This window comes from Lytechinus variegatus, chromosome 9 (genome assembly GCF_018143015.1).
Source record: "Lytechinus variegatus isolate NC3 chromosome 9, Lvar_3.0, whole genome shotgun sequence".
Classification (NCBI taxonomy): Eukaryota; Metazoa; Echinodermata; class Echinoidea; order Temnopleuroida; family Toxopneustidae; genus Lytechinus; species Lytechinus variegatus.
In genome coordinates, this window is record NC_054748.1 from 12,991,968 (window position 1) to 13,004,974 (window position 13,007).

The 13,007-nt window shown below is 33.9% G+C and overlaps 1 protein-coding gene across 1 annotated transcript in view; it reads right to left on the reverse strand.

The window, feature by feature from the left end:
* Positions 1 to 9,600: 9,600 nt before the first annotated feature.
* LOC121421815 (fibrillin-1-like) overlaps positions 9,601 to 13,007 on the reverse strand; it is a 130,374-nt gene continuing 126,967 nt past the window's right edge. The window contains exons 68-70 of the mRNA XM_041616614.1: positions 12,052 to 12,205; positions 10,947 to 11,000; positions 9,601 to 9,791 (exon numbers count right to left, since the gene is read on the reverse strand). Coding sequence (XP_041472548.1) covers positions 9,756 to 9,791; positions 10,947 to 11,000; positions 12,052 to 12,205 — 244 coding nt within the window. The 3' untranslated portion in view covers positions 9,601 to 9,755. The remainder of the gene's footprint in view (positions 9,792 to 10,946; positions 11,001 to 12,051; positions 12,206 to 13,007) is intronic.

Genomic DNA, 13,007 nt, shown 5'->3' on the forward strand with positions numbered 1-13,007 from the left:
ATTGCCAAGATCTTCATATTACTCTTTCTTTCTCATCTTTCAAGCTCAGTTCTTTACTTTCTGTGAAAGACTCCATTCCCCAGGAGCTCCGTGCTCGTGTCATATATCAATTTACATGTGCGAGATGTAAAGCTCGCTATATTGGTCAAACCAAGCGTCATTATAAGACACGAGTACAGGAGCATCTGGGGAAGGACAAAAACTCCCATGTCTGGAGACACTTGCAATCGTCACCCCAGTGCTTGTTAGAATGCAACACCCATTGTTTCAAAATTCTCAATACTGCTCAAACAGATTTTCAACTAAAAATAAAAGAAGGGCTTTTCATCAAATGGAAACAACCTCAACTAAACCAACAGGTGTACAATTACCAAATAATGTTATCCATTTAATTTAAACCCACCCCTATCTGATAAATCCATAGACTTTGTAACTTTTTACTTCATTCCTTTCAACAATTGCATTCCTTGTAATCCTGTGTAACTACATTCTTGAAATTTTTACTTGACATCTCAACTGTATAAATACCAATGACTCTGTTAATAATTTTCAGGCTGAGGATGAGGTGCGACACCTCGAAACATGTTCCGTTTATTAAAATGTTATGTTCTATTCTTTATTTTTGTCTTCAATTTAGTATCGTGTCGTTCTTTTGGAAGTATCATATTTGATTTGACACGAAAATATAGCAGTCTAATTACCACAGCAGAGTTACGGAAATATGAGAAAATCTCTATCAAATTAAAGAAAGCTGAACTGGACATTAATTTTCTCAACAACTGTCAAAGTTTCAATGTCTTCCCAAGATTTGTGAGAGTTCATCTGCCCAATGTTAACCAACAGGATGTGTACGCGATCCATAAGAGACTTCTTCGCAGTGCTATTACAAAACGGAAACGAGAAAAGAACAGATTGGAACGGGAAAAAAAGGAAAAAGAGAAACATTTACGGAACACTTTGACTGGTTTTGACTGGCAAATTCTTCGGCGAGCTGTTACAAGAAATGTCACGAAATGCGAGGCTACAGTCATTGAAGGGCACACTAAGAAACTACAGAATTTAACTAGAAACACAATACTTCCATTCACACCGGACGACACAGTTTTGAATCTATCCAGCACCAATCTACGGGATGAAGAACTTAATCTACTGAAAAATGGATTGTTCTTTTCAATCAAACCCCCTAAGTCTTGGATCAGCAAAGCAGATGTCTTCACAACTTTTGAGCTAATTCAACGAGCTTTTCATGACAAGTTGATTGACCGCAAAAATTACCCCAGAGTGAAAGTAGAATTATCATATCTAGCTAATGAATATGTAAGCAGCTATCAACCTTCACACAGTGATTTACATAATTTCAGGATACTTAAGAAACTAAGGAGCAATATACAGATTGTTATTCTCAAACCTGACAAAGGGAACGGTGTTGTTATCTTAGATAGGAGTGTATATAATAATGCTATATCTTTATTGCTTGGTGACAAAAGAAAATTCAACAAACTTAATAAAGATCCCACCTTGACAAGGGAACGTTCTCTTCAACGATTCCTATGCAAACTTAAGAAAAAGGGGGCATTTGATGGTTCTACTTACAATATATACCCAGGAGGTTCAAAACCAGCAGGAATATACGGGCTACCGAAAACACATAAAATCAACAATAACAATGATGTGCCACCTTTTCGGCCTATAGTATCATCTATTGGGACGTACAATTATAATTTGGCTAAGTATTTGGGATCACTCCTCACACCTCATATACCTGATGAATTCTGTACACAAGATTCATTTTCTTTTATAGAGGAGCTTAAAACCAAGAACCTACAAGGAAAGTTTTTAGTGTCATTTGATGTCACTAGTTTATTCACAAATATTCCTTTAGATGAGACTATTGAACTTGCTGCTGATACTATTCTGAAGTATAACAATGATGTATGTTTTAGTAAAGATGAACTGATTGAATTGTTCAAATATGCTACCAAACAGACCCATTTCCTATTCAATGGTGAAATGTATGACCAGGTTGATGGAGTTGCTATGGGCTCTCCTCTTGCCCCTACACTGGCAAACCTATTTATGGGTCATCATGAAAAGAAATGGTTGGAAGAGTTTGAAGGACCCAATGTTCCATTCTATCGCAGATATGTAGACGATGTGTTTTGTATTTTTAACAATGAAGATGAGGTTCAAACCTTTCATGACTATTTGAACTCCAGGCATCCCAATATAAATTTCACTGTTGAAAAGGAAGAACGTGGACAGTTGCCCTTTTTAGATATTTTAATCAACAATAGCACAGATGTTTATACTACTTCAGTCTTTCATAAGAAGAATTACACTGGGTTGTATACAAATTTTCTTAGCTTCACTTGTTACAAATACAAAACTGGATTGATTAGAACATTGATAGATAGGGCTTACAAAATTTGCAGTCACTCTCATCTCTTTGATACTTGTATCGAGAATTTGAAAGAAGTGTTGAACAGAAACATGTACCCAAGTTGGTTAATCGAAAGGTCATTGAACCAATACATTCAAAACATCCAAAACCCAAACAATGGTCAGGAGAAAAAGACTACAAGATTTTTTAAGTTACCATATATTGGTAAAGCATCAAAGGAACTTGAAAAGAGAATCAACATTATGGTTAAACAATATTGCCAAGATCTTCATATTACTCTTTCTTTCTCATCTTTCAAGCTCAGTTCTTTACTTTCTGTGAAAGACTCCATTCCCCAGGAGCTCCGTGCTCGTGTCATATATCAATTTACATGTGCGAGATGTAAAGCTCGCTATATTGGTCAAACCAAGCGTCATTATAAGACACGAGTACAGGAGCATCTGGGGAAGGACAAAAACTCCCATGTCTGGAGACACTTGCAATCGTCACCCCAGTGCTTGTTAGAATGCAACACCCATTGTTTCAAAATTCTCAATACTGCTCAAACAGATTTTCAACTAAAAATAAAAGAAGGGCTTTTCATCAAATGGAAACAACTCAACTAAACCAACAGGTGTACAATTACCAAATAATGTTATCCATTTAATTTAAACCGACCCCTATCTGATAAATCCATAGACTTTGTAACTTTTTACTTCATTCCATTCAACAATTCCATTCCTTGTAATCCTGTGTAACTACATTCTTGAAATTTTTACTTGACATCTCAACTGTATAAATACCAATGACTCTGTTAATAATTTTCAGGCTGAGGATGAGGTGCGACACCTCGAAACATGTTCCGTTTATTAAAATGTTATGTTCTATTCTTTATTTTTGTCTTCAATTTAGTATCGTGTCGTTCTTTTGGAAGTATCATATTTGATTTGACACGAAAATATAGCAGTCTAATTACCACAGCAGAGTTACGGAAATATGAGAAAATCTCTATCAAATTAAAGAAAGCTGAACTGGACATTAATTTTCTCAACAACTGTCAAAGTTTCAATGTCTTCCCAAGATTTGTGAGAGTTCATCTGCCCAATGTTAACCAACAGGATGTGTACGCGATCCATAAGAGACTTCTTCGCAGTGCTATTACAAAACGGAAACGAGAAAAGAACAGATTGGAACGGGAAAAAAAGGAAAAAGAGAAACATTTACCGAACACTTTGACTGGTTTTGACTGGCAAATTCTTCGGCGAGCTGTTACAAGAAATGTCACGAAATGCGTGGCTACGGTCATTGAAGGGCACACTAAGAAACTACAGAATTTAACTAGAAACACAATACTTCCATTCACACCGGACGACACAGTTTTGAATCTATCCAGCACCAATCTACGGGATGAAGAACTTAATCTACTGAAAAATGGATTGTTCTTTTCAATCAAACCCCCTAAGTCTTGGATCAGCAAAGCAGATGTCTTCACAACTTTTGAGCTAATTCAACGAGCTTTTCATGACAAGTTGATTGACCGCAAAGATGACCCCAGAGTGAAAGCAGAATTATCATATCTAGCTAATGAATATGTAAGCAGCTATCAACCTTCACACAGTGATTTACATAATTTCAGGATACTTAAGAAACTAAGGAGCAATATACAGATTGTTATTCTCAAACCTGACAAAGGGAACGGTGTTGTTATCTTAGATAGGAGTGTATATAATAATGCTATATCTTTATTGCTTGGTGACAAAAGAAAATTCAACAAACTTAATAAAGATCCCACCTTGACAAGGGAACGTTCTCTTCAACGATTCCTATGCAAACTTAAGAAAAAGGGGGCATTTGATGGTTCCACTTACAATATATACCCAGGAGGTTCAAAACCAGCAGGAATATACGGGCTACCGAAAACACATAAAATCAACAATAACAATGATGTGCCACCTTTTCGGCCTATAGTATCATCTATTGGGACGTACAATTATAATTTGGCTAAGTATTTGGGATCACTCCTCACACCTCATATACCTGATGAATTCTGTACACAAGATTCATTTTCTTTTATAGAGGAGCTTAAAACCAAGAACCTACAAGGAAAGTTTTTAGTGTCATTTGATGTCACTAGTTTATTCACAAATATTCCTTTAGATGAGACTATTGAACTTGCTGCTGATACTATTCTGAAGTATAACAATGATGTATGTTTTAGTAAAGATGAACTGATTGAATTGTTCAAATATGCTACCAAACAGACCCATTTCCTATTCAATGGTGAAATGTATGACCAGGTTGATGGAGTTGCTATGGGCTCTCCTCTTGCCCCTACACTGGCAAACCTATTTATGGGTCATCATGAAAAGAAATGGTTGGAAGAGTTTGAAGGACCCAATGTTCCATTCTATCGCAGATATGTAGACGATGTGTTTTGTATTTTTAACAATGAAGATGAGGTTCAAACCTTTCATGACTATTTGAACTCCAGGCATCCCAATATAAATTTCACTGTTGAAAAGGAAGAACGTGGACAGTTGCCCTTTTTAGATATTTTAATCAACAATAGCACAGATGTTTATACTACTTCAGTCTTTCATAAGAAGAATTACACTGGGTTGTATACAAATTTTCTTAGCTTCACTTGTTACAAATACAAAACTGGATTGATTAGAACATTGATAGATAGGGCTTACAAAATTTGCAGTCACTCTCATCTCTTTGATACTTGTATCGAGAATTTGAAGAAAGTGTTGAACAGAAACATGTACCCACGTTGGTTAATCGAAAGGTCATTGAACCAATACATTCAAAACATCCAAAACCCAAACAATGGTCAGGAGAAAAAGACTACAAGATTTTTTAAGCTACCATATATTGGTAAAGCATCAAAGGAACTTGAAAAGAGAATCAACATTATGGTTAAACAATATTGCCAAGATCTTCATATTACTCTTTCTTTCTCATCTTTCAAGCTCAGTTCTTTACTTTCTGTGAAAGACTCCATTCCCCAGGAGCTCCGTGCTCGTGTCATATATCAATTTACATGTGCGAGATGTAAAGCTCGCTATATTGGTCAAACCAAGCGTCATTATAAGACACGAGTACAGGAGCATCTGGGGAAGGACAAAAACTCCCATGTCTGGAGACACTTGCAATCGTCACCCCAGTGCTTGTTAGAATGCAACACCCATTGTTTCAAAATTCTCAATACTGCTCAAACAGATTTTCAACTAAAAATAAAAGAAGGGCTTTTCATCAAATGGAAACAACTCAACTAAACCAACAGGTGTACAATTACCAAATAATGTTATCCATTTAATTTAAACCGACCCCTATCTGATAAATCCATAGACTTTGTAACTTTTTACTTCATTCCATTCAACAATTGCATTCCTTGTAATCCTGTGTAACTACATTCTTGAAATTTTTACTTGACATCTCAACTGTATAAATACCAATGACTCTGTTAATAATTTTCAGGCTGAGGATGAGGTGCGACACCTCGAAACATGTTCCGTTTATTAAAATGTTATGTTCTATTCTTTATTTTTTTCTTCATATTAGTATCGTGTCGTTGTTTTGGAAGTATGATATAATTGAGTGACTTAAGTTGACAATGCTAACGATTAACCTCCGTAACATTGATATGCAGTGCTTTAGTTAATCCGTTCAGTACTTCAAATTGACGCAACGGCGTCAATTTGTTGCCACATTCTCATACAAAAATGATACTTTCACAATATGCATCTTTTAACCCATTATGTATAGACTTAATTTCCCCCAAACGATTGGTGCGTTTTTCTGGCAATGACCAAATGATAGGCTTTTAATAACCATATAATATCGAAAGCTAATTTATCTCAGATCCACGCAAGCACACACATAAATTATTGTAATATTCTATTATTACAATATTTTATTGTAATAGCAATAATATTTCAGCACACACAGTTTTATAATGAGCTCCGCTGAAATAGCGCAATTTTGGGGAAAATGCTGATAATGGTCAATGTTGTAACGTAGTTATAAAATTGTATCATGTCCTTTTTCCACGATCATTGATTTTATGTCAATATGGTACGTAGTTATAGAATTGTATTATGTCCTTTTTCAAGATCATTTGATATTATGTTGGCAAGCAAATATCACGAGGGGCTTCCCTTTTGTAGTCCTGGGCCGGGACTACAAAGAGTTACGATTGATCCAATCAATCGCAACTATCATGGCCAGCAACATCATGTATTATGCATGTTTGTTCAAAATATTTTCTATGATGTATATTCATGCATTCATTGTTTTCTATGATGTATATTCATGCATTCATTGTTTACTTGAAAATTCAGTATGCTTCTCTTGGTTACATTTTGCAAATTTCCTGTAGAAGAAATTATGAAACTGATGGATTTCCATAGATTTATGATTGATTGGATCAATCGTAACTCTTTGTAAGACAGGGCCCTGGTCGGTGTTGCATAAAGATACACACGACTGGAACATTTCCTTAGCTCATAACTCAATAATATAAGGATATGACAAAGCGTAAGAAAGGATCACCAGTCGTGCGTCACATAGACAGCTTACGAAACACCCACCAGAACTTAAAAAAATGAATAAGAAAATAGTAAATACTGATATTTCGCTTCTACAGTCGGTTCCGAAGGGTTAAAATCGGCACGCCAAATGGAATATCAAACCAATTCTTTGTCAGTAATTGGGATGCTTTGTATTACTATAGATTTTCAAATGTATTATGGTTTAGTTTTCTACCCTTCCTCCCTAATTAAAATTTGACTACATACAAACAATTCTAGATTGTTAGTGACAAAAATAAATAAACCCTGAGGTAGATTCAGGATTTCATTGACGAGGGAGGGGGAGGGAGTAGTAAAGAAGGTTTGTTGATTTATAAAAAAAGGAAAATTAAGAGAAAGTTTATCCCAAAAGAAACCCAATGCCTAGCCCCAAAAATCTAGCACACACCCTTCCTCACACACATACATCCTCCACACAAATGAATATAAAAAGACATGCTTTGGCTGGCTTCAAAACGTCTGCATACAACAGGGGTAATCTACTATTCACACATGAACTCAATTTATGAAGCAATCTACCACTGTGTAGTATTTTATTTGATATAAAAAATGAAAGACAGAGAGTTATATTGTATAAATAAGACAGCTCCCACTGGAAAATTCTGGGTATTGATAACAATAGAGAAATTATAAAAACATAATCATATAATATTATTAACACATGCATTCACCTTCAGAACAGTATAAATATGAAGACAGCTCCAACTGGAAAATTCTGGGTATTCATTGTTATCAATGATAACATTATCTAATCAAAGATATAAAAAATATAATTGTATAATATAATTAACACAATGATTCACCTTTAGAACAACATTCAAATACAGCTCCAGTAATGTTAACATGTAACTTCCCTAATGTCCTAATCACTTATCATATCATTCTTCAAATCAGCAACAAACGTTAATTTCTACATTAATTTGTCTTTAATTCTTTAATTTTGTTGAAGGTTACTTCAACAAAATTTTGTAGTTTAGACACAACAAGTGCCAATTTAAATTATACTAACAAGCTTTTAATGAAAAATTTACAATTATTTGCTGATTTGGAGACTGTAGTGATAGGCTTTTAATCAGGAATGGAAAAACATACTGCACTAGGAATAAAATCATTTGTTAAAACATGTATCTTTCCAATCATGCGTGATTCCTAATATTCAGAACAAAGAAATAACTGCAAAAGACACTGTTTTAATCTTAAAGACATATTATCTATAGTATTGTACAAAACAATGATTGGATTACTGTGTATGTCATACGTAATGATACTTTCAAATAGAAATCAACAAATTATAAGTAATATGGAATAGTAATAATAATGGATATTTAGAGGAGCTAAAAACACCAAGTACCATAGTGCGTACAATGTTTGAATAATAATATAACATTTGCAATAATTTATATAATAAAAAGGAAAATTAATTATTGAGGGAAAAGGTATCTCTTAGGGGAAGATTTGAAGCCAAGAACACTGGAAGCATTTCTTATTGAAAGAGGGATAGCATTCCAAGTCTTGGCAGCTGCTACAGCAAAACGTTTTTGGCAGAGGAGAGTTTTGACAAGGGTAATATGCTTTAGTACCTTAAAACCGTACACTAGCCTAAAATTATAATTGATATGAACATATCAAGAACATGCCAATGACTAGAGATTTCATCAAAAGTCAGAAGTAACATTAAGGTATGGAAAGTAGAGTTTTTTGTTATTTCTGTGTAACACATCACATATGCATTCACCTCGGATGTGCAATAAGAGAGCTAATGATTTGACATCCTGAGCTATTCTTGTGTATTTTGTGATATGAAGTCATTATCATTTTACATTTGAATACATGTGCTTGTGTATACAAAATATGCCCCTTGTTACAAAAGAGTAATAACTATGGGATCTTTAACATAAAAACAGTAAATCAATCATATTTTCACATTCTTTGAGCAGAAAACTCAATTATTGTACAATGAGATGAGTCCATTCTTCTTAATACATTTATGCCTACAATCGTTTTATTGAATTAATCTATATTCATCCAGTTTTAATGGAATAATCTATATTCATCCAGTTTTAATGGAATTCCAGTATTTTAACCATTAAATTTACCCTATTTACTCTTTTTACGCCAAAGGAGCCCCTAATTTTAATCGACTAATAGATTTATGAAAAATGGATTTCATTCATTTATGACCATATCATTATCATATAAAGTGGGCATCCAAATAAAATAACAGTGGAAAAAGGAGAGTTATAAATTTACAAACCTTGATTAACTCAATGCACTAACATGTAGTACATTATCTCTATTAAAAAATAAGTATATATCATTCATTAATCAATAAAAAGACTCGTATTGGTTTTTCTTTTTACGAAAATGAATATCTAAAATAATTGCATAGTACTGAATGTAAAGAAATAGTAAAAATATGTATTTGATGAGACAGAATGTAGACAAATCAATGTAATGATTAAAAAACATTCCTTCAAATAGATAAATAGGTAGATAGGTGTTGTACATTGAATAATATATATGCCATGAAAAAGGGGGAATTGAAATACAGTTAAGAAACAGACATCAGATGTAAAAAAAAAATATTATAAAAAGGAGAAATAAACAGTTAAATGTGTCATATGAGCCAAATGAAAAAAATGAAAATGATTGATGTTCTCATCTACACTACTCAAAATAAAAAGAACATTATTCTGTAAAACATCGATATATAGCTCCTTTCTATTTGGTATGTCCAGTTGTCATGTTGGTTCTCTGTTAGAAAGTTAACTTTGCATCAATTAAAAGTAGACAGGATTTCGCTCCACTCCGTTTTCCTGTAATGGAAAAAAATTAAATAAAAAAAAAGAAATTTAATGTCATGTGTTTACTTTTTATGTAAATGATGAAAATATTTCATTCTATACATCATCACTTTACAAAGGATTTAGTTTCTTTTCTGATTACCATTGGTAATTAATTTCTGCATCATATTATAACCCAATATAACCATTATGAATACTTATATTTCCAATGATAACTATCATGTTAATGATACTCAACAACCAATCAGCATCAAGGGTTCTATGAAACCATGTTATTGGATGGTAAAGTTATTATCAATATAGTAGCTTTTACTAAACAGGGCTCTAATAGTCATAAAGAACCTGATATTTGTATAATAATAAATATAATCTCTTCCATAAAAACTCCATGGCTAGACCAAACAGTGAGGAATACAAAAAGCCATTTAAAAAGGCAATTAAAGCATTTTTGCAATGAGGTTCCTGCTTAGAGACATGGTAAAATGCCATAGGCACTTCCATTAGTGTAATAAGGTAAATATTTTGGGAAACACTTTCAGAGGTGGAGTTCAAATATAATAAATAGTAGGTATTGTTTACATGTAAAAAAAATGTCAAAATGTAGTTTATGTAGGTTTTCACATACTATGTGAAAACCTACATAAACTACATTTTGACATTTTTTTTACAGTAATTTTCTCCTAACAAGGAATGGCAAGGCATTCATCATAAATATTATAGAAATATTTTTAGAAGAATTATAATAATGATACTACTAAATCTTCTAATACTCACACTAATACCATTGTCTCATCCACCACATTGCTGATAGATAATTACTATAGCACATAATTCAATACAATTATCCCAGTCATTGGATCCATCACAGTTCTACACAGAAAATGCACCATCTTCACTCCATGGGGTACTCCCCAGAGAACTCTTTGTTTTATACTTTCTATTGATTAACATTGCCAATGTAATAAGTTTACATCTTACTGGTACTAGAGAGTGACAAATGTGAATAAGTTTCTTCCTAAACGACATTAGCACCAGGTGGGATTTGAACCCTCAACCTCTGATTGAGAGTCACATGATTGAATCACTATGCCATTGCAATAAAAGACTTGACAGGATATAACTGTAAAACCATTATTACTCTAAACATACAATGAATAAACTACATACCGTATCTCTATCACCGACAACGTATGGCGTCCTGAAATTGCGGCCTTCCTCAGGCTGTTATCAAGAAAAAGAAAGAAAATATATTTGTTAAACATAACAATCTAACACTTGCCATAAACATCGTCAACTCAGGGTCACATTACATAAAACTCACTTTTATGGTAACTTTGCCATCTAATGGTAATCACAATCAGGATTCTATTGAAGTATATATTGGAAAGCATAAATACCATAAAAGTTACATTAATGTAATGGGCAGGGGCAGATCCAGGATTTTCCAACCGGGAAAGAGGGGGCACATTTTCCTGAGGAAAAATTTGACAAGCCCCCCCCCCCAAAAAAAAAAATAATAAAAATGTTCTCAACCAAAAATAAGATAAGTACATTTCGTCCACAAAAAGATTTTACAAGCAAAAAAACAGTCCTCACTTTAAAAAGGGGAGGGGGGGGGGCACACTTGTATTTTCATGGCATTTTTACATTACAAATTTTGATTGTGCCTCTCAAATTACCATTATTTAGAGAGGGGCACAGATGACCCCCCTCTGGATAATGGTAATGGGGTGCTCCTCTCTTTAGAGACACAATTAAAATTGATGAGGAGAGCAATGTGGTGCATTAAAAGACGTGGATGATTAAGGAGGGACTTGAGTTTGGACAGATAGACTCAAAATCGAACTGAAACTTTGATAATCATTTTATTTGGCTCAAATGCACTTTCAGATAATTAAATTTCTTTTCCCTTTTAATGTAAATATTTGCATGTCTATCATTCATTTATGTTGAATAATTTATTTATCTGAAATAACAAAAAGAACATTACGCTACATGATAGAGTCATAAAAAGGAGAAAAAACACTTCTATTCATAATGAAAGTGTCTTGTCGTTTTTTAACCTCCTGTGTCAGAGAGTATTCTGTGCACAAGTTTTACACAATCCACAAAAGTTGCTCAGGCTCAGTCATGCATGAAATACTCATACTACTGGTGATACAATCTCATCAAATAGACCCTAAACATTAACAAAAGTAAGAAAATTTGAGTGCCTGCTTTTTTTTATACACTTGGTATACAAGATATTCATGAACAGAGAAAGTGTTTATACCGATCTTCCATTGCCGTTATACATTGCTCCATTTCCACGAAGGCGATCCAAAGCTTGACCCACAGCCATACGACGTCCTTCAAAAGAATCATACTCTTCAGAACCATCATAGGAACCATTCATATTAAAAGATGGATAGTCATAACGTCCATTCCTGAGAGTAAAAGATAAAATGATCTATACATTATTCTTCTTGGTCAACACCTTATTCCACTTTATTCCACATGGAGTACACCTTTCTCTGTTTGATTTACATCATACACTACTTGGCCTACACCTTATTCTACTTTATTCCACATGGAGTAGACCTTACTCTGTTTGATTTACATCATACACTACTTGGCCTACACCTTATTCTACTTTATTCCACATGGAGTAGACCTTACTCTGTTTGATTTACATCATACACTACTTGGCCTACACCTTATTCTACTTTATTCCACATGGAGTACACCTTACTCTGTTTGATTTACATCATACACTACTTGGCCTACACCTTATTCTACTTTATTCCACATGGAGTAGACCTTACTCTGTTTGATTTACATCATACACTACTTGGCCTACACCTTATTCTACTTTATTCCACATGGAGTACACCTTTCTCTGTTTGATTTACATCATACACTACTTGGCCTTCACCTTATTCTACTTTATTCCACATGGAGTAGACCTTACTCTGTTTGATTTACATCATACACTACTTGACCTACACCTTATTCTACTTTATTCCACATGGAGTAGACCTTACTCTGTTTGATTTACATCATACACTACTTGGCCTACACCTTATTCTACTTTATTCCACATGGAGTACACCTTTCTCTGTTTGATTTACATCATACACTACTTGGCCTACACCTTATTCTACTTTATTCCACATGGAGTACACCTTTCTCTGTTTGATTTACATCATACACTACTTGGCCTTCACCTTATTCTACTTTATTCCACAT